This window comes from Mauremys reevesii, linkage group 1, assembly GCF_016161935.1.
Source record: "Mauremys reevesii isolate NIE-2019 linkage group 1, ASM1616193v1, whole genome shotgun sequence".
Lineage (NCBI taxonomy): Eukaryota > Metazoa > Chordata > Testudines > Geoemydidae > Mauremys > Mauremys reevesii.
Genome location: NC_052623.1, coordinates 155887802 through 155915252, shown reverse-complemented (window position 1 = coordinate 155915252; position 27451 = coordinate 155887802). Strand labels below are relative to the sequence as shown.

The 27451-nt window shown below is 41.1% G+C and overlaps 1 protein-coding gene across 5 annotated transcripts; it reads left to right on the top strand.

Moving 5' to 3' along the window:
- Positions 1 to 1423: 1423 nt before the first annotated feature.
- Positions 1424 to 27451, top strand: C1HXorf38 (chromosome 1 CXorf38 homolog). Of its 5 annotated transcripts, XM_039514555.1 has the most exons (9): positions 1424 to 2133; positions 2818 to 3063; positions 11077 to 11211; positions 14140 to 14262; positions 14394 to 14543; positions 18644 to 18826; positions 23248 to 23419; positions 23918 to 24002; positions 26609 to 27451. In XM_039514555.1, exons 2-8 carry the CDS (start codon positions 2833 to 2835, stop codon positions 23965 to 23967), a joined length of 1044 nt encoding a protein of 347 aa, XP_039370489.1. In that variant the 5' UTR covers positions 1424 to 2133; positions 2818 to 2832; the 3' UTR covers positions 23968 to 24002; positions 26609 to 27451. The 5 variants fall into 5 exon arrangements, with proteins under 5 accessions (XP_039370489.1, XP_039370482.1, XP_039370462.1 ...); XM_039514548.1 differs by lacking the exon at positions 26609 to 27451 and having other exon boundaries at positions 1425 to 1723; positions 23918 to 25638; XM_039514528.1 differs by lacking the exon at positions 26609 to 27451 and having other exon boundaries at positions 1425 to 2133; positions 23918 to 25638.

Genomic DNA, 27451 nt, shown 5'->3' with positions numbered 1-27451 from the left:
ATGATGCCTTGGTGCCAGCAGGAGGTCATTGTGAGCACAGGAGGGACGGGCTCCTTGCTCTCAGTTCTGATACCCTACCCCAACCTTAAGCAGCAATGATAGTGAAAGTGTGGCTTTGCTCCGGTAGCCTGGGGCTGGAGCAAAGCTAGCTGCTCTATGGAGATGTTGCAGGTTTAAGAGCTGTGAGAAGATGGAGCATGCTCATAGAGTTTCTGTTAAGCTCCAGCAAGTCTCCACTGAGCACATGCAAACTTCTGTTCTTTGAGCAGTGTCCCTGTGGGCGCTCCACTTTAGGTGAATCTGCGCCCGTATGCTTGTAATTGCTACTAAAATTCTCCAGTGCCTGCTTGGGTCGCACATGTTCTGTCCTTGTCTCGTGCTGTCTCAGGCGGTTACATAGTGCTGTGTGACCAACCCTCCCTCCCTCTGTTTCTTCTCCATCGCCCTGGGCTTGAGATGTAACAATTGGCAGCGCCTCTGAGCTAATCTTAGTCTATCTTTAATTTTAGAATACTAGTTAGTTAACCAATAGTTAATAGTTTAGTTTATTACCCTGTGTCTTCCCCGTTCATTCTTATTTTTTTGGTTTTTATTCTTAGGAATTTAAGTTTCAGATATTAGGATACACCTTAGTATAGTACAGTTAGCCTCCTCATGCCTGGCTCTCTGGGTTTTAAATTGCCTCACTTGCCAGTCCTCAATCCTGGTGTCTGATGGGCACTCACAATGTGTCTGCTGCCTTTGGGAGCAAGACATACCGTAGAAGTGCTCACGCTGCCACAATCTCAAGGCTCATGCCAGGAAAGCTAGGGATCTACAGCTAAAACTCCTCATGATGGAGAAGTCTCTGCGTCTGACGTCTGAAATCACAGACCCCTCCTGGGCACTGGGCACCAATGGCAGCATCTAACAGAGGTTCCCCACCACTCTCTCAGAGGAACACCCTGCTAAAAAGACGACAAATAAGCGGGCTCCGACTTGTCCTCAAGAAACCGCCAAAAAAAGACCGTTCCCCAACCTGTTGGACCCCATTGGAACTGACCGCACCAACACCGTTGATCTCTGAGGTAGCGGGACCATCCAGTACAATGGGTACCATGCAAGGCAAAGACCCTAAGCAGGCTGGCTGGGAAAAAGGCACTAAAGGGAAACTATCATCCTTGCCGTGGTACTGCCGGAGCTGCTCTAACATGCAGCACCGAGCAGCTTGGCAGTGCTACAGTCTGTGGTGCCACCTTCTGCCTCTACAGCACATAGTGCATGACCCTCGTCACTGACAACCACGGAAAAGGCATCGGTATGGCTGATAACACCCTCCTTGATACTGATGCTCTCGGTACCACAACAATTTCTTTTCCATTATGACATTCTAGTCTCCTTGGCACCGGAATCTCCACTCCTTGGTTCCGACCTTACTCTAGCACGCTCGGTATTGTGCCATCTTACCACACCACCCAGATCAGCTCCTCCTTCATCTAGCAATGAGGAGGATGATGATGAAGGGGAAATCTACTCCTCCTATCACTCCTCACCTATACTCACAGCTACAAGACCAGGTCCACCAGAGCACCATAAATACCAGACCTGAAACTCAAGGATGGAACAGACACCCATGGATGCCGCCATGTATGCCATTTCCACCACAGTAGCCTTACTGGGACCCATGAGCAGTGTGCTGCCAATACTACCTTAAGCCTCCCAGTCGACTCAGGGAGAGGTCAAGGTATTCTTCATCACCCTCTGTACCTGGGCCCTCTGAACCTCTGGAAAAGGCAGTTGAGGAACTGCAGGAGACTTCAGATTAGGAAGTCATGCCAGATGCCAATTTTTCATCCTCTTCGGATGAAGCTATCATGCCCCCACCACCCATGACAGCGGTTAACTTTAAACAGTTGCAGGAAAAGTTTGAGGATTCCCTGGAGATACTGTTGGAAGAAGTTGTGGGGGCCCAACATAAGTTGTTGGACATCCTCCAGACTTCAACCTCCTCCAAGATCGCTTTCCCAATAAACGAGGCTCTTGTAGACCCAACCAAGGCCATCTGGCAGATCCCAGCAACAATTCCGCCTGCCTGCAAAAGAGCAGATACTGCAACAAGCTTCCTGGCTCCACCTCTCTGGTTTTCCAAAAGAGGTACAACCAACTGTGTCCTGTTGGAAGGCCCCAAGCTGTTCGCAGCCAAAACACGAGTCCCTTCACACTTTGAAGGACTCATGAGCAACACTCAAATCTTTGGGCATATACACGCACGCGTGCACGCGCGCGCACACACACACACACAAAATCGGGCAAGTATTACTTGGCGCAAAGATCTAGATCTGCAACCTACACACACCCTCAGAGGCAATGTGGCCCGCAGAGGCAGAGACCTGCAAGACGGAGACCACTCCCTTCCCAGCCCTCGACATCCCAATAACTTACCTCTAAACAACAATGTTGAGGGTTTTTTTCTATTGCTGGACCCATCCAACACAATCCATCCATTAATTTCTCCACTTCTCGATTTGAAGGTGGCCTTTCTCATCACTATCACTTCCGTCCGATGAGTAGGAGAACAGGGCCGTCATGCCACACCCCCTACACAATATTTTTCAAAAACAAAGTTACCCTAAGACCAGATCCCGAATTCTTACTTAAAGTAGTTTCCTCATTCCATTTGAATCAACTCATCCATCTCCCTATCGTTCTTCCCAAAACCTCACGGGAATAAACAAGAAGCAATGCTTCACATCCTGGACATCCGAAGAGCACTAGCATTGTACATTGAGAGGCCAAAGTCTTTCAAAAAGTCACTAAAGTTATTTCTTTCCATCACAGAATGATCTAAGGGGGATGCCATATCCAAACAGAGGCTATCTAAATGGATCTCCAGATGCTTTCACCTTTGCTATCACCATCAACAGCTACAGCCCCCCACCAGGGACCCGAGTGCACTCTGCCTTGATAGCCTTCCTCAACAATGTACCAGTTATGAACATCTTCAAAGCAGCAATCTGGGCATCAGCCCATATGTTCACACAGCATTATGCCATAGAGCAGCACTTGTCGTCAGATTCTTTACTGGTAATTGTGGTTTTATCATCTGCCATGACTGCAACTCTGAAGCCCCTTTCTTCCATAGAAAGGCACTGCTCTACAGTCACCTAAAGTGGAGCACCCACAGGGACACTCCTTGAAGAAAAGGTTACTCACCTTGTTCAGTAACTGAGGTTCTTTGAGAGAGTTGTCCATGTGGTGCTCCACTACCCTCCTTCCACTCTACTTCAGAGTTTTTTTGCACAATAGACTGTAATAGAGAAGAAACGGAGGGAGAGGTGATTGCACAGTGCTATGTGACCATGTGAGATAGCACAAGATGGGAACAGCACATGCATGACCCAACCAGGCACTGTTGTTAAAAATCTGATTACAAGTGCAGGGGTGCAGATTGACCTAAAGTGAAGCACCCACAGGCACAACTATCTCGAAGAACCTCAGTTGCTGCACAGGGTGAGACACCTTCTGCCCCCTCCTCTCCTCAAGTCTTATAACATGGTCAAATTTGGGTGTGTTTTCACAGGGATGATAAAAGGCACATCCCTGACTCAAAAGTTTGTTCCCTGCCAAATTTCAAGTCCCTGCTCCAAAGCTTGGGAACACGAGTTTTTTCAAAGAAAAGGTTGCCAGCATTTTTTTTTAAATGGGCAATACATCATTCCCACCCCTCCTTTTTTTTGACATTGCTGAAGCATTTTGGCTGAAATTTTTTATTTTTAAAAATTGAGGCAGACACCTAGCATGGAAAATTTCAGTCCAAATGTTTATAACATTGCCAAACTTTAACTGTAAAACAGTATCTTATAGTGGAAACTACATTGAGATCATTCTTCTGCTGTTGCACAAAAACTAAGGAAGACTATTATGCAAAGTGTGGATATTTATTTTCAAAAGCAGATGAGTGAAACTTCTAAATTCTGTTTACATTTATTTCTTTCATACTATGTGAATGGCGTAGGTTCCACCTGATGGATGGTAGGATAACATGTATTTTGATAAAAATGTGCATCAGAGTGATCTCTCTTCTTGGCTGTAGTAGTGACATGCTGCATTCTGATTGGCTTAGAGAATTTTTAGTTTCTAGCGCATGTAATTCTGTCAGAAATAAACTCATCTATCAAAGCAGAAAATGTTTGCATGCTGATGGGTAAACTTGGCTTCTGACAGGATGAAGGGGTTTTGCAATATGTTAGTGAATGGTCTCAGCCATTCAGCAATCTGAGTGGCTCTCAGGAATTCCACTGTAATTGCGTTTCAGTAGGATATTTTTTAATCATCATAGGGATCTGTGCATAGAACCTTTCTGATGTATGCTAACAGACTTCTCGAGTTGGACAAAATGAATTTGGTTGGACTTACACAAAGACAAAGGCTCCTCTTCTATAAATGTCTAAGCCTGAGCTGTAAGATGTACTGCTTTACTTATGCTTTTACTAACTTCTGGTGGCCTTTAAGTGTTCAGGGTTCTGCTAAGGGTTTTCTGTCATGGCTTGGTGACTTTGCACTGTTTTGGGAATGTGGCACCTTATGCTTGGGCTGTGTTCTTTACTGTCCTATAGTCTCTTCCTATCGAAGTAGCAATATCATTAAATCCACCATTAACATGCATGCATTATAGTCTAAATTGCCATCCCTTACTGTGCTATCAGAGAAGTAAAGAAGTAGTTCACTGACGTGCTGTTCTCCCTTAACAATGTGGGGTAATCTGTGTGTAGCCTATATCAACTGAGGGTGGGAGATGGGATTTGCATTTGGAACTGATCTAGAAGGGCCCATTCTTGTAAACCTCACCCTTGCTGGACTAATCATGACTCCTGCAAGTACAACCTGTGACGCTTATCTTGTCATTTCAGTGTGCGAAGTGCTAGAGTTGTTTCTCTTAAAGCTCCAGCTGCTGGAATTATGGGGTTACATGAGAACCTCGATGGGGGTGGTGGTAAATACAAGGCCGGAGCCGCTCTCCTTCCAGGCAGGCAGGGGCTTGACAACACTCAGGCCCAGGGCTCCAACCACAGGTACTGTGCAAGACCAGCTTAAACCCCCCTATTTCAGATAAAACGCAGGATTGTTTCCTCGCTTAAGCCAGGCCCTGCTATTCCGCCTCACTGCAGCTCCCCGTGGCTCTCAGCGGCCTCTCCCGGCCGCGCTGCAGGGCGGGGCCAGCCGGGCCCCACCTCCCCGGAAGGCGGCGGGGCCATGGCGCTGGCGGAGCTGGCCGCGCGGCTGAACTGCGCCGAGTACAAGAACTGGGTGAAGGCCGGGCACTGCCTGCTGCTGCTGCGGGACGCCCTGCAGCGCTTCGCCGGGGAGCAGCTCCGCGCCTTCCACCGCCAGCTGCTCGCCCGCCTGGCGCCCCCGGGCCGCCTCTGCCGCAGCCGCTGCCTTCCCCGGGGCAGGCAGGTGAGAGCCGGGGCCCCAGCGCGCTCAGGTTGCCCTTGCTGGACTGCAGGTAGCGCCCAAGTGCCGGGGGGGTGGGGTGTCCATGGTGGGAGCGGGTCTCTCCCTGCCGCAGGGCTGCCCAGAGGATTCAGGGGGTGGGGCCCCGAGCAAAGCAATTTCAGGGGCCCCTTCCATTAAAAAAAAGTTGCAATACTATGGAATATTATATTCGTGTGGGGGCCTCTGCGGGGCCTGGGGCAATTGCCCCACTTGCCCCCCCCCAGGCGGCCCTGCCCCCGCCGTTCAAGGGCGCTAGGCTCCGCTCGGCCTGTGCACTTTGTTACCCCAGTGTGTAGCCCGCCTTCCCCGGCCCCCTGCTGCGGTTGGATGTGTTCCTGGAGACTTCCTCACGTGACAGTCTGTCATTAAGGATTAATCTTGAATTCCTGGAGTCTCCAGGACACTCCTGCAAGGTTGGCAAGCCTGTGCCGCGTGGCGAGCACCATGGCCAGCTCTGGTGATGTCATTGTGCGTCTGGTGATAAGAGTTTTCTTAAAGCTCCGGTTTCTGCCCTGTGGGGATGATGAGAGATTCTGGACTGTCATTTGACATAAGTTTGTAGCCCTCTTGGTTGCAGAGAAAACCTTGAAAAACATGATCTGAGAGCAGCCTGAAGGCTCGAGAACCAGCAGGCAACTATTCCCCCCACCCGCCCAGCATGTTACTTTTTAAAATGCTAATGATTTTTAGAGGGCTGATTCGTGAATTTTGAACACTTGCCATCAGCAATGTTATGCATGGCCCTGCTGCTTAAATCAGCACCAACACATAGAGAAACTGGGCTGATTTTGGAAGGAGGTGTTGGAGTTTAGGAGCAGAGCACAGAGTTGTGAGCACTGTGTTGTGTTAGACCATTATCCTTTTCTGTCTATTTCACTCATTTTTTGAGTACCATAGTTCTTAAAGGGGGGGGGGGCTGCTTCTCTTCCAGCCCTAACTGCAACTAGACCTACATGAGAGACCTCGCAGTTCTACCTGCACAACTCCATTTACTTAATCACCGACTACAGTCCCAGGAAGGCTGCAGGATTGGGCCCTCCCTGCTTCCTTCACATTGGGGTTCCTGATTGTTAGCCCAGAAAAGAAGTTCTAGGTGGGATGTTAGACAAGAAATTCAGAGATGGAGAATTTCTTTGCTTTAGAATTCAGTTTTATGGTCCATTTTATTATCCCAGCCATTCAATTTCTGAGTCCAATACTGGCTCAGCAGAGGGTGCTATGGGACTAACTGGATCTCTACCCTGCTCCTTCTGCAGCTTACTGTGCTCTCGTCTGCTAGGCACTTAACTGCCTAAAGCCTTGTTGACCCTTGTATTTGCTCTCAAACGCCTGTCTGTTCGCATGGCATACATAGCCGTTAGACAGAGCTAGATATCTTTTTGTTGTTGTTTTGAAGATCAGTTGTGATTAATTACAGTGATTAACTCAAAAAAAATTAATTGCTATAAAAAAATTGCGATCAATCACAGTTTTAATTGCACTATTAAACAATAGAATACCAATTGAAATTTATTAAATATTTTTGGATGTTTTTCTACATTTTCAAATATATTGGTTTCAATTACAGCACAGAATACAAAGTGTCGAGTGTTCACTTTATATTTTTATTACAAATATTTTCACTGTAAAAATGAAAAAAGAAATATTTTTCAATTCACAACATACAAGTTAGTGTAGTGCAATCTCTACTGTGAAAGTGCAATTTATAAATGTAGGGTTTTTTTTGTTACATACCGTAACTGCACTCAAACAAAACAATATAAAACAAGTCTACTCAGTCCTACTTCTTGTTCTGCCAATTGCTAAGACAAACAAGTTGGTTTACGTTTACGGGAGATAATGCTGCCCGCTTCTTATATATGTCATGAACGTGTGTTCACATTGCATTTTTGTAGCCAGCATTGCAAGGTATTTACATGCCAGATATGCTAAACACTCATATACCTCTTCATGCTTTGGCCATTGTTCCAGAGGACATGGTTCCATGCTGATGATGGTTGTTAAAAAAAATAATGCATTAATTAAATTTATGACACAATTCCCTCCTGAGGACTTGAATGTCTCCTGCTGTTTTACCCACATTCTGCCATATATTTCATGTTATAGCAGTCTCAGGTGATGACCCAGCACATGTTCATTTTAAGGACACTTTCACTGCAGATTTGACAAAACACAAAGAAGGTACCAATGTGAGATTTCTAAAGATAGCTACAGCACTTGACCCAAGGTTTAAGAATCTGAAGTGCCTTCCAAAATCTGAGAGGGATGAGGCGTGGAGCATGCTTTCAGAAATCTTAGAAGAGCAACACTCCGATGCGGAAACTACAGAACTAAACCACCAAAAAGAAAATCAATCTTCTGCTGGTGGCACGAGAGTCAGATGATAAAAATGTACATGTCAGTCCACGCTGCTTTCTTATCGAGCAGAACCCATCATCAGCATGGACACGTCCTCTGGAATGCGGGTTGACGGATGAAGGGGCATGTGAGTGTTTAGTATATCTTGCATGTAAATATGTTGTGACGCCGGCTACAAAAGTGCCGTGTGAACACCTGTTCTCACTTTCAGGTAACATTGTAAACAAGAAGCAGGCAGCATTATCTCCTGCAAATGTAAACAAACTTGTTTGTCTGAGCGATTGGCTGAACAAGAAGTAGGACTGAGTGGACCTGTAGGCTCTAAACCAGGGGTTGGCAACCTTTCAGAAGTGGTGTGCCAAGTCTTCATTTATTTGCTGTAACTTAAGGTTTCGTATGCCAGTAATACATTTTACATTTACAGGGGCCGGCGGATGGAACCTCAGGCTGGCAGTGGGCTGAGCAAGGCTGGCAGCCAGGACCTGAGGCTGGCAGCGGACTGAGTGGCTCAGCCCGCTGCGGGTCTGGGGTCCCGACCACCAGCCCCACTCAGCCTGCTGCTGGCCCGGGGTTCCGTCCATCCAGGCCGACAGCGGGGACCCCAGGCAGGCAGCAGCATGCAACGATAAATCAGCTTGCATGCTGCCTTTGGCACGCGTGCCATAGGTTACCGACGCTTGCTCTAAACTTTTACATTGTTTTGTTTTTGAATGCAGTTATTTTTTGTACATAATTCTATGTTTGTAAGTTCAACTTTCATGATAAAGAGATTTTACTACAGTACGTGTATTAGATTAATTGAAAAATACTATTTCTTTTATTTTTACTATGCAAATATTTATAATCAAAAATAAAAAGTGAGCATTATACACTTTGTATTGTGTTGTAATTCAAACCAATATATTTGAAAATGTAGAAAACGTCAAAAAATATTTAAATGATATTCTATTATTGTTTAACAGAGCTTTTAATCACGATTCATTTTTTTAATCGCTTGACAGCCCTAGTTGTGATAAAACTTTTGTTTTTAGTTTCCGGGAAAGATAAAGAAAGGTGAATACAATAGAACTTCAGAGTTACGAACTGACCAGTCAACTACACACCTCATTTAGAAGTGGAAGTACACAATCAGGCAGCAGCAGAGATGACCCCTGCCCCCAAAAAGCAAATATAGTACAGTACTGTGTTAAATGTAAACTACTAAAAAAATTGAGAGGAGCATTTTTCTTCTGCATTGTAAAGTTTCAAAGCTGTATTAAGTCAATGTCCAGTTGTAAACTTTTGAAAGAACCACCATAATGTTTTGTTCAGAGTTACAGAACATGTCAGAGTTGTGAACAACCTCCATTCCCGTGGTGTCTAACTTGGAGGGTCTACTGTAGTAAGTGTTAGTGCACATGAAAGTGAAGGTTTAATAGTACTGGCTAGGGTTGGGCATAGTGGAAGCTTCTCACATGGCTTCTTTAGTACTCTTGTGAGGGAAAACTGATGCTTGTGCCAATCTATGTAGGGTAGTTTAATGTTGTGAAGAAAGCTTCCCCTAAGCACCATAATGAGATGCCTCATCTACCTTTCACTCGTGTTAATTTATTGTAACGGTAATGTAGAAGTATGAACATTGTGTTAGATACCACTTGTGGATATTGTAATTATCTAAAAGCAAGCATTATCAACCCAGGAAATTCAGAGTTATGCTTAGATATAAAAGAAGTCCAACAAAATTAAGGTCTAGAAATGCAGTAAGGGCACCAAAACTAGCTTGACTGCTCTATAGTAACAACTTGAAGAAATTAAATAAATAAAATGTCTTTTAAAAATCTGTTTAGTCTAATCTGGGACTACATTCTCAAATGCCTTAATCATGATCCTATTGTTGTTATGATGGTGTCCGCATACTCCATTATTAAGCTCATAGGGCCAAAAAGGATCAAAGCAGGATGAATATTTTAAAGTACACCTCTACTCCGATATAATGCTGTCCTCGGGAGCCAAAAAATCTTACCACGATATAGGTGCATTATATCGAACTTGCTTTGATCCACCGGAGTGTGCAGCCCCGCCCCCCCGGAGCGCTGCTGTACCGTGTTATATCCGAATTAGTGTTATATTGGGTCATGTTATATTGGGGTAAAGGTGTATCTATTTTAATTAATAGAAACTAATGAATGAGTTTACTTGTACATTCTCAGAAAACTCATTCTGTGCTCAGAGTAAATTCCATAGTCTTGTAGAGGGTATACTGTGTTTTTCATACATAACAGAGTGGTTAAATTTCTGCGTTAAGTGCAAAATTAAATTCAACTTCAGCATGTGGAAGCATGACCTGTGACTCCATAATATCCAGTAATAATAATCACTATTATTACATACCAGAAACAACATATTGAGAGCTGGCAGTTCACTGATCCTCTCTGTTAGAGTACATTAAAAAAAACAAACAAACCCTGTAACATAATTCAAGATAACAAACATTCACTTTGGTGTTCTTGAGCGCCACCCACAATTATTTATTTGTGCAGCCCTATAAGAGTGCTGGGTACTATATTAGACCTACAAATAAAACAAAGTTTCTGCCCTGGGGAGTTTACAGTCTAATTCACCTACACATTTAATCCCTCTGCCCTACAAAGTTAATGGCAAAGGTGGAGGAGTATTTGTATGTGCGTTCACATGGAGAGTGAACAATCCGAAAAGTTAAATTGGAATAAACTGTTATATGCTTTAGCTGTTAAGACATCCTTCCGAGTTGAAAATTCCCTAAGGATTCAACCATGTTCAGATATGTCTTTTATTAACCCTAATGTAAACTATAAGGAAAAAATGTGTAACTTCAAATTCTGCTGCTAAAGCATTCTTCTTTTTCACCACGGGGTTTGTCACGCAAGCCTCATTTGAGACATCTGGCTAGCATTGGCCTCAACCCTGGATAGGAGAAGCTTCAGACTCATTTCCAGTTGAGTCCTGACTCTCATTGAACCCAGGTCTCTAGAGGTGAGAGGCTACTGGCCTAACCTACTGTATTTATTATACCTAAATTCTCAATTACATCTCTTCATAACAGTTCAGCACACTGCATACAAGAATCTGCTTTTGATCAAATTTTTGAATGAACATTCCTTGAAGCCTTTTTCTAGCCTCTGCTGCAATGTAGTAGTAACCCTGTGCGCTTTTTAAAGTGTAATTTAAAGGGTGCAAGTACTAAGGTAAATTACTTTGGTTTCTTTCCTATTTTTTTCTTTTTAGTTTCAGTCCAGCTGTTCACTGTGCACAGAGTGGAAAAAGGAGATTTTGAATCATCACACCAACAGGAATGGAGAAGTTCACTGGGGAAACTGCAAACCTTGGCTTTGGCCTTCTAACTCATGGGAACTTGCAAAGGTAACATAATTAAATTCATTGTTTAGAAGAATCACACTTGGGGTCAGCTCATGTCCTCACTTTCATCCACGTGTGGTTCCATAATGAATTCAGTTTGGCTGGATAGGAGTCTGTCAGAGCAGGATTTGGACCTATGGTGCAATCCTGGCCCGGTAGAAGACAATAGCTAAACTCCCATTGTCTTCAGTGGGGGCAGGATTTCATCCCTGGAGAACAAACTTGCACATGTATTGTCCTTTTTTCTTGCTAATAGTAGACAAAAGGAAAGGTTTCAAGGGCTAACCTTGTGCTTTTCCATGATCTGAGCATCCAGGTCACTACCCTTTTGGGCTTAACCAACGTGATTTCATTTTTATTTCATCCTGGATTTGAAAACACATTGACTAGGCTTAAATCCAAGCCAGTGTATAGCAATATTTCTTTGGGCTGAACTAAGAAATACAATGAAAAGGTATTAGGAATAGTATTTGGTAATATTTACAGTGTTGTAAAGTTCAGTGGTACCATGCAAAATTGTTGGCATTTCTGCTCTGCTTCCTGATTTGCTGAACATCCTCTAAAATAACCACTAACTGAAACATGGTCTGTAAAGTATTCAGTAATGTATCTAAATTCTCAATGGAATAAATACTTGTAGTCTCACAGATCTCTTTAAAAGTGACGCTTGTGCATGAAAAGATGAAGTTCAATTTAACCTATTTAATTAAAAAAAGAAAAACCCTTAAGAGTTGCAAAATAACACACAAACCTTTTTACTAACTAGGCTACTTTCATCTGTCTGAACCAATGTGTTGGTGGTGGTGGTCTGTGCAGGCAGGCAGTTAACCCCGGGTAAATTCCCCATATAATCCTGGTGCTTCATTCTAGAAAATATTGTAGCTGGGTAGTGTTCCGGGAACAGGGGTTGGTATGATGTGCTGGTACACGTGAACAACAGTGCATCTGAAGTGAAAAGTAATATTCCAACCCCCAAAACCCTTCCTGGTTTTGTCTGCTATTGCAGATATGTGTATTTAAAATCTCTCTTTCCCTTCGCTCACTAATCTCCCACCCAAATGGCTGAACTTGCACAGCTCTGTGCTCAACTTGATGGGCTACGTCTGTTTGTCTGTAAGGCAATAACTTTTCAGTGCCACATCAGATCAATTGCAAAATTTCAAGGAATGTTCTAGGCATTGGTGGGGAGAATATCATTTTTTTTTGGTGAAAATCACAAAAGCAAAAGGGTGAAATGGGGGACACATGATGCCCTGACATCTGGTTAGCAGACCTAGCAACTTTAATCAGATCTGTTATGGTCTATTGCTGTGGTTCTCAACCTTTCCAAACTATTGTACCTCTTTCAGGAGTCTGATTTGTCTTGCGTACCCCAAGTTTCACCTCACTTTAAAAGTACAACTTCAACCTCATTAGCATTCTTGTACGCATCAGTAAATGACATAAAATGCATGTCTAATACATTGCGTATCTGCACATCACATTACTGTAAAATACAGTATATAGAGCAGTATAAACAAGTCATTGTATGAAATTTTAGTTTGTACAGACTTCGCTAGTGCTTTTTATGTAGCCTGTTGTAAAACTAGGCAAATATCTAGATCAGTTTATGTACCCCCTGGAAGATCTCTGTGTACCCCCAGGAGTACACCTATCCCTGGTTGAGAACCATAGATCAAAGAACTGGTTGGTGGCAGCCATTAACTCCTTCCATTTATAACAACACCCCACCCCAATCTCAGTTCTGCCCAGTCTCTCAATACAGTTTAAGATGTTGACATCCAGAATGATTTGTCTCCTACCCCATGGAGGAGTGGGGGCCAGGGGCGATGGATTCTTCCTAAAAGTGATGGAGCTACGAGGCCCTGCCCCCTCCGTGGCCCCTGGCCAAGCTGGAGCTGAGATGGGGAGCCCAGGCCCCTCCATCTGGCTGGGGTGGGGACATAGGCTTGGGGCTGCTCTCAAGCCCCCTGACCCCGGGCAGGTGGAGGGGTGGGTCCTCACAGCTGCCCAGGGTCCCTGGGCCAGGCTCCAGCTTCTGACCTGGCCCGGGGATGGGGCCTTGGGGGGAGAAGAGGAGGGACAGGCATCCAGACCCGTGGTGAAAAGTGGAAGACGTTCAAAAGTTGGAGGGCCATGGCCCTTGGGCCCCCTCTGTTCCGGTGCCCCAGAAGGGGGCGCACAGAGCACCTGGTGGGGGACAGGAGCTTTGGATGCATAGATGGTGGGAGGGAACACAGAGCCCCTGGCATGAAGGAGGGAGTTGAGGTGCGGGGTGTCCTGAAATAGAGGGGAATAGGAGCGGGGCACAAAAGAAGCTCATGCAGGGAATGGAGGGAAGAACTGAGCCGACACAAGCTGTAAAGCAGGGGTTCTCAAACTGGGGTCGGGACCCCTCGGGGTCGCAAGGTTATTACATGGGAGGGGTCACGAGCTGTCAGCCTCCACCCCAAACCCCACTTTGCCTCCAGCATTTATAATGGTATTAAATATATTTAAAAGTGTTTTTAATTTATAAGGAGGGTCGCACTCAGAGGCTTGCTATGTGAAAGGGATCACCAGTAAAAAAAAGTTTGAGAACCACTGCTTTAAAGTGTGCAACTCCCTAGTGATGCAGGGAAGTCACGAGTGTGTATAACTATACAATATGTTATAGTGTTCATTTAGCATTGTGACTTCATTGCAGAATCAAATAACCAAGTAGGGAAAGATTTAAGGGTTGTGAAGGAAATAACCATTTGCTTGAACACATTGTTAAATGGCAAATGTAGCAAGTGGAGTTGTAGAGATTGTGTTCTAGTTTATTGCATTTACTTTAGGCAATATCATTTTGAAACATAAACAATGCTTATAGGCAGATAAGGAAATCACATATTTGTGTACTTCCTGAAACCAAAAATGACATAGGTATCGTGCACTTTTGTTATGTAGGCTTATATGCCTCGTGGGCAGATGGATATTTCTGGACCAGACAAGTGTGATGCAGCTGCTCTTCTAAACCTTTTCAACTTTTGTGATCACTTCAGTGGTATTGACCAGAAGAAAGTCAGAGAGGTAAAATCTCCCAGACTGTTTCCAAGAACTATTTTTAATTAATATATATTCTGTAAAATGCTGTAAATTGTGTGATAGGATGGTTATGACCGTAATGTGGCAGTGCTGTTTTTCTTCATTCTCCTGTTTAGGTGATTAAGTGCCGCAATGAGTTAATGCATTCTTCAGAAATGAAAGTTTCTTCCTTATGGTTGGAAGAGTTTGGAAAGAAGATTCAGAATTTATTAAAGGAACTCCAGAATGTTCCAGAAGTTATGACAGCTAGTACAAGGATAGAAAAGGTAAAAGAAATAATTCTGGTCTGTAGTTTTTTGTTATAAATTGTAGGTATAATCCAGTACATTAGAAATCTGCAAAGACTTTTAAAAGTCTGTGGAATTTCACTGGGGGTGTTTATTTTTCTACTCTGTTTAAATGTCCAGTCTCATCGTACGTTACAAAAAGAGTCAAATACCTTATGTCAATGGGACTGTTCATCATAGGAAGCGCTACTCTCTAGTGTTTGCAGGTTCTGGGTCTATGGTAACTCACCACTGCTGAGCGGGAACCAGCCAGTTCTCAGAAACAGCCCTTTTCTACCAGATGTTTTGGCCCTGGTCCTACTGTCCATCCAAGCTCTGTTTGGCGCAAGACCTGATTGGTAGCTGTATGCCACCTTTGAGCTTCCCCAGTCCCTGGGCTGCTGGGCCATTTGTTCCTCCAATGCAACCATCCATGCTCCTTCCTCCAATTTACCCTCCCTCTATGAGGGAGCTACGCTAACCTGCTTGTCTCTTCATATTCATATACAGATCAGAGACTTATCTCGCCCTCCCCTCTGTACTGAAGAGACGGCATCTTCCTAACTTGCCCTCTGAATGCAATCCTCTGTCTATTACTGTAAGCAAGAGAGCTGAGTCTGCCTCATCTATCTATCTTGTACCCAGTCTAGAAGTAGTTATTTATCTATAATCCTCCTCCTGATGTTGGGTCAGGACCACACTACTCGCAGCGCAGATATCCCTCTTGACTCTGTCTTCTACACAAGTACCAGCTCCACACCCCAGAGTATCTCATTCTTCTACACATGCTCTTGTCCTACCTGTTTATATCTAGAGATCTTAGGGGAGTTGGCATGTCCATCCAACTTATTACTTCTTCCAATATTAAATATTACAGCTGCTTTTCAGGTGTTTAAGAGGTTATATAGACCTGTATTTACTTTTATATGTGGCTGCCGCACAATGTGGTGGGATGAGGGGATAAAACGAAAGGTTGTCTGCGCCACGCCACCTATTTGCCAACAAGTTTAAGCAGCAGTTGGGAAGTTGGTTTTAAGGGAATATTCATTTGAGGAATTGGTCTGTGCAGAAAAGAACTGAAATTGATCATGCTGCCTGATAAGTGGAAATGTTGGTAGGGTTTTCAGGGCTTAAGTCACTGTTGGTATTGCTTGTTTTCTGTTACTAATCGACAGAATAGAGTGGTTTTATTAAAATAGGCTTTTGAGCCTGTGACCGACTGAGAAGTTTCTGCAATATCCTGAATGAACTTTATAGAATTAAGCTACACCTTACTGAATTAGGCTTACTACCTTTGGGTCCACTGTATTAAAATGCAGGTGTGTATGTACTATTGTGGAATTATATGCACCTGCTCTGGCAGGAGGGGAATGCTAATGAAACTCCTCTCTTATCAGACCTCCGATGCTGCTCCTTGGAGAGGTTGCAATATACTAGTTCAAACTGGATTCTCCAGGGACCAACAGGCAAAGAAAGGATTTTTTTGATGAATAGCCTGGTTTTAAACTGGCTCAGGTTCTTCTTCCTGATCCAGCAAATGGACAAGATCCCTATCCATAGAGGGCCCCAATTCTTAGGGTAGGGCTTGAAAGAATGGGCCTACTGAGGCCACGTAAGACTGCATGCTAGTTCTGAGCTGAGGCGGTGATGAACTTGTGTCCAACAAGAAATCTTTTGGTGAAGTATTGAAGGACTGCTCCTGCAGCCCATGGTACAGTTGGGGTGATCTCTGGTAAACTTATTAGCATGCATGTAGCTTCTATTATTGTTTTTAGTATGTTCTCTCGGTAGTGCTTTTACCTTAAGAATAAAGAAGACTTGCATAAAAAGAGCTGTGAGGTAACATACAACTGTTGACAATCACTCTTATCAGTTTCTGAAGAGAAAGCAAATAATTGTGCTTGGGCAGCTTGTCTCTGCTGGGAATAACACAGTAAAGACAGGGAACTGTGCAGCCCAGAAATATTCCATTCTGACTGGGGCGAGACGTCTGTCTCCGCCCAAGAAAGGCAACAGCTGGAACTGTAAGCCTGAAATGTGGGTGCTGTTGCTGGACCACACAGGGAACTACAGGTGCAGTTGCCCTCAACTGTGACAAAGCCCATTAAACAAGCTCTTGCAGAGGCACTAGAGAGAACAAATTACTTTTTCTTTCATTCTTCCCTGTAAGGGCTATAGGTAAACTCCAAAACTGTCACCACAGCAAGCTGATAACTTCTGACACTCCGTAGGCAGTACCTCTAAATGTCCAAGAGATACAGCCCTTGTCTTTCCTATGTCTTTGAACTGAGGCTACTGACTGAGAATGGTCCAGAGCTGTTTAATTACACAATACAGTGTAGTTTTCATAGATGCTTCCTTTATACATATTATCACCAATCTCTACCAAAAGACTGACTTTTGTGTAAAAAAAAAAAAAAAAGAAAAGAAAAAGGGTAGGGTTAAAGGGCATGGTATAACGACCATCACAGTCTCATAGTGTGAACAATACCGTGATGGACAGATTATTTCAGGGCTCTTTTCTTCTCCCATTTTCCATCACATGGACCACCTCCCCATCTTTTTTCTGTTGCATAACACCCCTGAGGCAACCACAGCAATTTCTTTCATGAAAAATAACAGCAGGTGTATGGAAGTACGTATTTATGTTTCTGTCTTTGGAATGATAAATGCTTTGTACTTTTCAAAAAGAGTTACTCACATTCTCTCATTCTCAGGGTGGCTTCATTTAACTAAAAGCAATTTAAATAAATTGATTTTAATTTTGTTTTGCATTGCATTTATACTTTTTAATTATTTTCCTAAAAAAAGGTTAAGCCTCACTGGTTGGAAACCATTAAAACATATTGATTTGCAACTAAATACAGCCTTTGTACTAAACGTGGTACATCTTTTTTGCTAATCAAGAACATATGCTATATTTATACACTTATTTAAGCAACTAAAGAGCTTAACATACATTTATTCAGATTCTTAACACTTACTTTTTTTTATTAGAAAATGGTGAATGGTGCATTTCTTATTTACTAAATTGATTTTTTTTTACTTCTGTCAAGCTCTATTTAGATATAAATTCAATTAAAAAAGCATTTTTTTTGTTAAATAAAACTTAATTGTGCTGGATATATGAGAAAAGTTTATCAAAATATGTTTGCATTTAAAATGAACTGATGTATTAAACAAAGGACGTATTATCTGTAGTTAGTGAATTGAACTGATTGTTTCTGATCACCATGTCCTTTAAGATTTTAGAACTAGTAGATCCCATCCTCTCACATCTAGCTTTTATTCATAGATAGAAAAAGAAAAACAAGCTTTTATGCTTTTTTCAACTCCCATCCCATTGTTTTCCTAACTTTGAATGAACTAATCATTGAACTGAACTAGCTGAATAAACTGAAATGAAAAAATATTCTCTGCACCTTTTATTTTTTTAAAATAAACCTGTATTTAATATAAATTTAAAAAATCTGATTTAAATAATCTGTTTTTCTAAAATCATAGATTTTTATCCAGCCTGTTTCTTTTACTCCTCCTTTTGTCCCCTCCCCACCCCATCTCTGTGATGTTTCTCCTGATGGAATATGAGAGCCAGCACCATGTGGTCAGACAGCTGTTTAAGAACACCTAAATTTGATCGCTTATGCATGTTGGAACAAATTAGCTGAAATCCTGAAATAACCATTTTATATGTACCCCCATATATTCTAAATTATGGGAGTTAGTGTTCCATATGTCAATTTCATGTGCTTAGAGCACTAGACCTTTAACCTAGTGCCCAGCACAATCAAGACATGACACCACAAGTGCTTGCTTTGTGGTGTTGGAGGTAAAAGTTAGCCTAAAATTCACTTTGTACAGTTATAGAAATGAGGAGCTAGACGTATTCAGGAGCAACACTGATAAAGATTATAGAAAAGTATTTAGATTCATTTAATCTGAACTCATTGCATAGTTTGAGTACTTTGTTACGCTACTGAAACCATAAAATGAAGGGCTGCTCTATTACAGGAGCATTAACTAGAGCTCTCTGTGATCCCAGAAAGAATGCCTTTTTAAATTTAATCACTTATTTCATTTTCCTCTTTTAAACCAAACAGCTTCTGTCATCGGATTGGGCTGTTTATATACCAGGGGAAGATGATCAGCCAGATGGATTGGAAGGAGAAACAGAAGTTTGCATGAGTGGGAGCCAAATAAGTGAAATAGAGATGGAATTAATAAAGGAAAGACTTAAAGAGATCTATCTTCTGGTAGAAGAGCAGGAGATGCTGTCTGAAGAGGTACTTTTAAAATTTAAAAAAACAAAAAAGAAGACAACGTATTAGTCAGATATTTAAAGGAAACCAGTTAATGGTTCATTCTGGGTAATGAACAGGATTCCTCTTTTGCGTTTAAACCAATATTTACTGGAAAAGGCCTAGCCAAATGAAGGCAAGCTTACAGTTTACCATATAGTAAACTTGAAATCCCTCCAGGAGCATAAGAGACGTTCCAAAAAACCTCCCACTTTAGTACTAACTACATCTAGGCAGTTTGACGCTGAGATATGGAATGGAATGTGACTGCCTGCTGAGAGCACCTTTCCAGGGACTCCTAAACTTCAGCATTGAAGACTGGCTAGTTGAGGTACAGAAGATGATTGAAAATGTGAATATTGCATACAACATACATTGAATTTCCCTGATTTAATATGGTAATAATCTGTGCGCAAGATCCCTGATATGCATGTGTCTATATAGCCTGCTTTTCAAGATGTTCTTGTCCTCTTTTGATACAGTTATGTAACTCTCTTTAGCATTAATAGTAGTTACATATGTGCACCTAGAATAGAACAATTCCCTTAAGCAAGCAGGGTATCTTTGCTGAATTTTCTCCTGCACATTCTATATTTTCTTTAAACTTTTGTCCTAAAATTAATGGTGTTATGTTTGAGTTATCGGAATTTCTAAAGGTGCATTTTAAAAAAAATAACTTGTGAAGGTTTTTAGCACAAATTTCTAATTGTCTTAAAACTTGCTTCTGCATATATAGCTGAAAAAAAAACTGTTGGGAATTTTAATTTAAAAAAAAGTTTTGTTTAAAACATTTTTACAAAACCTAAAATTTATTTTTTTATTCCAATAAAAATTCGTTTTTTAAAATAGAAACATTTCCCTCCCATGTTTGCAAACATGAGCATTGTATTAGCTAACAGAAACAAAATGAAACTGACTAGTCAGTTTTCCTTGTTGTTTGCTCTCTGATTTTTTACACGTACACCACAAAAGGAGAAAAGTAAACTAGGTTCAAATTATTTTGCTTTTAATACTTTAACCTTTTTGTTAGTAGCAGAGGTAAGGGAAGACTTTTTGTATTTTTTTTTCAAGTCTTACCTTGACAGTATTTCTGTGAATTTTTAAATCTCTCCTCTATTTAAGTTACAAGAAAATTTTAAAAAACGTAACCTTGATCTCAACATAAGGCTTTGCACGAGCATGCTGAAAGCTGTGACAAAGTCTGTAGATCCTCTCCAGGGACTGGCAGAAAGAGGGTTAACACTGTCTGTAGTCAAGACTACAGGAGCTTGCTGTTACCCTAGTGATTGTCAGAGTAACCAGACTGGGCCAGCTGCTATGTATTAATTTCCCAGGATACTAATAAGAGGGAGGTACTCCCAGGTGCTGTTGAGTGCCACTCACCAGGAGCAAAACCTGTGGAGGCGAAGAGAAGAGGAACATGCTATCTAAAAAGCCCTTTCTTGTTGTTTTAAAACAAGACTGAAACCATGGCTGCAGAGAGCCTTTTTGAGCTCCAAGGAAGCCTTGACTGGGGGGGAGGATTGTTTACTTTTTACAAGGCTCTGAACCTAGGCTGAAAGGAATTTTTTTCCCTCAGTTTAAATTCTGTGGGAAGGTATTAAAATGAACAAGTAAAATAATTCCTACGGCCTGGACAAACCTGGTTGAACCCATCTGGTGGTCTGTGAGACCTTGTGATATTGTCTCAAATTTCATCTGACTTGTCACAATAAAGATAAAAGCTATAAACGGGTTTGATTATTCTAGGGCTAGAACCAGACTTGTTGGGTGTCTTTTTAATTTTTTTCTAAGCACCTCTACGTCCTTCTTGCATCTTCAATTAACCTGGAAAGAACCTAAAGTGAAACCTTGAGCAAAAAGCATTCTCAAAGTAAGTGAAACTTTGACCCTGAAACCTGGACACTGTCCAATGCGTATGTAATTTCTAGCATCTCTTTTTTTCAGTGTCTTCCATGAAAAGTATGTTGTCTGGATCTCCTTTTTCTGTTGTAAGAAATACTCCCCTTTTCAACAGTCTCAGTTGTTGTTTACACAGCAATTCCTCCCCCTCATTCCGGGAAATGTGATCAATCTTTATATGGCTCATTCTCTTCCTCCATTGTAAATTAGGAAGTAAAACAAATGTTTAACAAACGTGGCATTTCTTTATCCTCAGTCTTCCATTCTCATTGACATCTTTATTGAACAAACTCAATTTTACCTTTTGCAAGTGTTTTTGAAGAACTGTTGTTGCTAGTGCAAATATTCTCTGCAGTTGAGTATTCCTCTTGGAAAAATGCCCTCAGGTTGGCTTTCCTTTATGTTTCAGTACAAAACAAAATTGTTTACTAAAGTATGTAGCATGCATAATTCTCATATAAATTGAATGCTTCTCACCCCCAGAAGCATGCATGATGTGCTTAGCATCCATAAGAAAACATTTTAAAAAGAGGGAAAGACTTTCGCCCTTTGCTGATCATTTCCATGTCCCACATTTCATATTTATTCCCCACTTCTGCTGTGCTCCCAAAGCTGAGTCAAGAATATCCCTTCAATACTGGTGCCATATTTTCAAATTCATCTCTTTTTGGTCTAGGTGTTTTCCAACTCTCCTTTTCCTGTCCACTTTGAGAGAGATCCTTTCATGGTCACCTTCTTCCCCTCCTCCTCCAGTCACCAAATATTTGATTGCGCAGGTTGAAATTTTGACACTATTGGTGGTCCACAGACCTAGTCTGAGAACCTTTGTCCTAGTCTACATTTTCCTCCCATCATCAGCTGCTTCTAACTTTTTTAAATTTAGTTCTCTTCCTGTACACCAGATTAAGATGAGGATTTTTACAAGAACCCCACCTTTTCAAATAAAAAAAAATCCTAAACAATAGTTAAATTTTAAAAAAATCCTTTACCATGATGTCAGATATTTTAAACTTGCATGCCGTGCAAAGATGTGGCCACTACAGTGCTGTAATTTGGCTTCCTTGCATGTTTGTAGTATATGCTGCCTGCAGGTCTCTGAGTTGGGAATTGCTTTTCCCAGGCCCTTCTTGCTGCTTGCTTGTACCATCTGAAAAGATCTCTTCGGGGATAAACTGCCTCCTGTAGTCTCCATTTGTGAGCAGGGAAGACTTGATTACCAAAGACTGCAAGTGGCTTTTCCTCTCACATCATCATACGATGAAGGGGGGGAACCTGCCAAAAATTGGGAATATTTTTTTCAATTGAAATTGCAAATAGGCCAATATCTTACAAATAAACTTAACTCATTTCACCCTCACTTTTAAAAAAATAGAGAGTTTAGATAGCCTTCAGTCTTTGCATTGAATTTTCTTGCTTGTGGGGAGAGGAGAAATGAACTGGGAATATACATTCAAATACATGTAGCATGTGCTAGAACACACAGAGATGAGTCAGGATGAATTAAGGTTACTGTAACAACCATAAGCTATAATTTTCTTGCTCTTTGTTAGTGTCACTCCACTTTAACAGAATATTAATCTACTATTATAGTTTAAAGTCTGAGACAATAGAATCATAGAACTGGAAGGGACCTTGAGAGGTCATCTAGTCCAGCCCCCTTTCACTCAAGGCAGGACTAAGTATTATCTAAATGTAAAATGTACAGTGCATGTGCCATAACAGGCTTGGTAAGATGCGCAGTGGATTTGTTTTGCTGTGAAGCTGTTCGGACTTCATTGACAGAGGCAGGTTTACAGTCCAATCTTCCATCAACGATTACCTGCCTTTGTCAAATTTTTATCTGCTTACATGATAAAAATCCTTCGTCCACAGGGCTGGTCCGAACAAGCCCTTTACATGGACCAGTATCTTAAAGATGATCTATCATACCAGAGTAACAATTCTCAGCAGAGAAGAATTTAAAGGCAACCTGCCCTCAGATTCACGTGTTTCCCACATTCTCTGTCCTCGTTTTGCTGAAGCTACACTCCCACTTACCAGCTTTTGCTCTAAAAAAAGCTTAAAACAAATTAGCTCTTAAAATACATAGAGACAAGATGGGTGAGGTAATATCTTCTATTAGTGAGAGACACAAGCTTTCCAGCTTACACGGAGTTCTTCAGGTCAGCTCTGTATAAGCTCAAAAGCTTGTCTCTCACCAACAGAAGTTGGTCCAATAAAAGATATTCCCTCACCCACCTTGTCTTTCTAATGTCCTTGAACTGACACAGCTACAACACTGCATATTTAAAATAAATGAGAGTCTAATAGCAGGACTCTATATTTCTGGCCAGAAAATGCAGCAATCCTAAACAAGCCAACAAAAAAGCCTTTTTATAATTAGAGGATGTGGAAATTATATGCCAGAGAGCAAATATTGAGAAAGTGTGATAGTTGAAGAAGCTTATATGTAATGATTTGGCTCCATCAAGATGTGTTTTTTGTTTTTTTTGCTGCTGCTGTAGAACTTAAATAGGATACAGATGACAAAGAACTTCTTAAAGGACAGCGGTGATCTCCAAATAAATCTTCAGGCAGATATGCAGAGGCTGGAAGGCCTTGAAAAAGAGGGGTACAACCAAAGAAGATCTATGAAAGAGACCATGAAAGAATATCCTGATCAGGAGGAAGATGAAGGCAAGTTTACTCATTTAGGAAATGTGCTTTTCCTCTCTCTTAAGCTGTCTTGGATGTTACAAGCAAAAATTTGTAAAGGAGTTTGAGGAAAAGAGTACTGTCATGTAGAATAATTCTCTTTATCAGGATGTGTTGCTTTGACACACATGCTTTAGTGGGGCATCTCCCAGGGAACGAATTAGGCTATGATAATGAATGGCAGTGACTATTGCACAGTGTTAGTGAAACTTTTGTTTAATAGAGACACGTTTTGTCAGGGCCATCAATTGTAGTATTTCAGCAGGTGTGGAATTGTTAAGATTCAGTCATTTTTACAGAAATGATCAAATACAGGTTAAAAGAAGGAATAAAGAGATAATCTGCGTGAGGATTTGTTCCACAGGTTGGGACCCACCAGGTTAAAAAGCATAAAAAATACTGATGTAAGAAACAAGTGCAACACTCGATTAGAGGAAGATTCACTGATGCGTTTTGTTTTGTTTTTTTGTTTAAATATAGGTTGTTCGTTAAAGAAAATGAAGTGTATTCCCAAAGAGCAACTTTTGTGAAAATGCCAGTGACTGTATTTTGAAGAGAAGTTCCTGTAAGTGATTGACAAGTAGTCTGTCTTTCACTGCGTGAGGGTATGCCTAGCCTCTTCAGTGGCTTGGAATACAAACTTAAAGGGTGAATTGTCATGAGATGCCTTTCTAAAATTTCAAAACTTCCTGTTGTGGTTTGATGATTTTGTTTCTTGGAAGAATGTCATGTACTTCGTCCGTCCGTCCCTCCCTCCCACCCCACCGCCTCCTTTTTCAATTTCAAGAATGTGGAGAAACATAGCTAGAGCCAGGAAATAAACTGTAGGCTTGAAGGACTTGATCTTGCAAGGGTATGGAAGACTGAGAGAAGGCAGTACTGAACCACTGGGGCTTTGTTGTTGTTGTTGAGCCATTAAGGCAATTAAGCTGAATGGATTGGATGTTGGGCAGCAAAAATACAGTCCCTAGCATATACCATGAGGCCTCGAGCAGCTGGCTGTAAGAGAGAGTTTCATTTGTTTCTGTGTCTGGGCCTCATAACACCCTCTGTTCTCAGTTTAACATTGGCTCCTCAGTCACTTTGGTGTAAAGCAGCAATACTTAAGGGTGGCAGCAAAACCATCTTAAAATAATTAAAATGACCACTGTACAACAGATTTACACCGTTCCCTGACCATGTCCTGTCTTTACTCACGGCATGGCCATTTTTCCCATTCATGAGCGCTCATTGCAACATGAGCATGGAGGTTTGCTCACATGATTCAAAACTGCGTACATCTCTCAGTACCACGTGCAGACTGCTGCACAGTTCTTGAGAAAATGCTCATCACCAATGCTTTAACTATCCATGTTTCTTTCAGTGGTGCTTTGCATGGTCAAGTCCTATGTAGTTGCTTAACCCTGAGAACAGTGGATTCAGGATTTCTGCTAAATTTGCAGCTGTCAGAATCCCGTAGTACCAATTTTAATGGAACAAAGTCCTGGCTTTTTGTGCCTTTTTTATTTTTTTTTTAATTATTTGTAAAGAATTTTTTGCAAGCACAATAAAACATTCAAAAAAAATAAATTTTTAGTTATGCCAACAGATGATGCATTTAGTACTGGCAGAGCATAATTTTGTTAGATTATTTGAGATTATTAATTAATAATTTGAGATTATTAATCCCAGTTTTTCCCACTAAGAACAAAAACATTGCAAGTGAGGGACACTGTCAACTAAAATAATCATACATTTATAATAAAACATTTAAAATCAGTGACCTTTCAGAATACTGAAACTGATGTAATTTAAAAAAAAACAGGCACTTAAACCTTTGTTTTTGCTTTTTTCAGTTTTATTTCTTTTTTCTTTAACATAATGGAGATCAGCAAGGTCAGTTTCAATTTTGTGCAGTCAATATTACAGTATTTCAGTTTCTTAGTGCTACATTGTTGTTGTTGTTTGTTGTTTTCAGACACTATTTTTACTTAAATGTTCCCGGCAACTATTTTCATTAGACTTTATTTTTTAATGGAAACATTTCTATTAGTCTTTAGTTTTTTATAAAACCTCATTTTTACAAAATGTGAATGTTAAGGTACATTTGCTTTCCAGTACCCTCTAAAAGGGTTGGCAGCAACATAAATGTATTTAATCTCTTGAGATCTACCATTTCTTTTTAATAAAGACTTTGCAATCAATAAAAGGAACAAAATTCATATATTATGAATGTATAATGTTAATATTTGTGTCTCCTCTCCTCAGATTCATTGTTTTTATGTATATATTTGTCCCTTTTTCATGGCCTAGAAAAGTCTTCTTTCTTTCAAGTTTCTGACTGGGCAACTGCTTTTTGGTGTTGCTGGAATTCACCAGCCTGCCTGTTGTTAGAATAGCGGAACAGGTGTATGGGAAGCCAAGTGAGCAGATGATACTTTTTTGCATTTACTCTTAAAGAGGTGGCCTAGCTTCACCTCCCTGGAGGTTCCCAGAAGCCAGTGATATTCCTTATTACTATAGTTTACACTATAATAACTAATATTTTGAAAATCTGACACTGTGTTGAGTATTGGCTACAACAATTATTAGAGGTGTTCACTTTAGAAAAAGGGTCTGATCCTGCCCCCAGTAAAGTCAATGGAAGTTTAGCTATGGAGATAAATAGGAGAAGAATCTAGCTCCCAGTTGCAGTTCGAAGTTTGAGAACAATTGACACATTTTATTTTTTTTACTATTGCAGAGAACAAGGATGACAGAAATAGATTCCTAGGATTTGAGATAGTTGTCTGAGCAGTTTAAAGGGTTTTGAGGCTCAATGCTGAAGTTCTCCATTAGCAAGGTTTTTGATTGACGATGTTCTGGGCTTACTTGCTTTCCTGTATGATGTAGTAATAGTTGTCTGTCAGTTCAGCAGTGGTCTAAATACTGTAATAGATTATACAAGTATAGTAATGGACTCCTTTGTTCTGTCAGTTATTCTCACAAATGACTTTGACTCCAGCATTATAAGTGACTACTAACAGGGAGGGGCTTACCACGTGAATAGAAATATACTGGCACTAAGGCCTTTCAATAGGCAGTAACCTCTTAACAAAATACAGTACTTAAATTCCATTTTTTTATGAAGCATATAACATTTACAAAATACGTTTTGCCAGAGCACTAACCAAGAAATGTATTCATTTCCAGTAACATGACATTCAATGGAGTGAAAAAACATCCTTGTGATAAATTGTATTTTAACAAGAAGAAATCCTGACGCATCAAAATCCAGTGGCGAGAATTCAAAAAAGTTCTCATTCTTTTCAGATTCAATTTATTGCTTAAATTACCGAAAAGCCAAGGAGAGGATATTCCCCATCCCTAAACCTAGGGTCTGATGCAAAGGCATCAAATACCCACCTTTCTTTATGGAATTATGGGGCCCGTGTGGGTGTTCAGAGTTTATAGACTCTAAGATTTCATTTAACAACAACAAAAAGATTCATATTTCTTCATAGTTGTGATGAAAACCATCCATATGATAATAGAGTAACCTGCTGCAGTATTTTTTTAAGACTGCAGAGAGCCTGAAAGAGTGACTCAGACGTGTGACCTTCCTACCCCCCATTTAACTCATTGGGGGTTAAAACTGAATTGATTACATTTAGATATCATCATTCACTTTCATATCTGAAGATCTTAGTGGATGGGCAAGAGGTGCGAACTGATGCTGCAGGGAGGGAAGTGAAGAGGGAAGAAAGGAGAGACAGACGTAGGAGGTGGAGGAGGAAAAACTGAGAAGGATGAAGAATGAAAAGCAATGAAGGACATAAACAGCACTGCTCCTGTGGGTGGGTGTATTTTCCTACTGAGTGACGTGGATGTGACTATAAGATACTAAACAAGTAACTAAGCTAAACTTTTATTTATTTAGTACATATGGGCCATATTCTACCCTTGGTTTTGTACACACCCCACACACTGGATGAATTGAGTATCTTTTCATAAATGTATGAACCATAATTAAAAATAAAACATGGCCTTCTGTGA

Excerpts from the sequence above, each read along its gene's own strand:
- C1HXorf38 (XM_039514555.1), top strand. The coding sequence starts at position 2,833 with ATGCCATATCCAAACAGAGGCTATCTAAATGGATCTCCAGATGCTTTC. Across the intron at positions 14,263-14,393 it reads ACCAGAAGAAAGTCAGAGAG|GTGATTAAGTGCCGCAATGA; the intron begins GTAAAATCTCCC and ends TCTCCTGTTTAG. Across the intron at positions 23,420-23,917 it reads TGATCAGGAGGAAGATGAAG|GTTGTTCGTTAAAGAAAATG; the intron begins GCAAGTTTACTC and ends GTTTAAATATAG.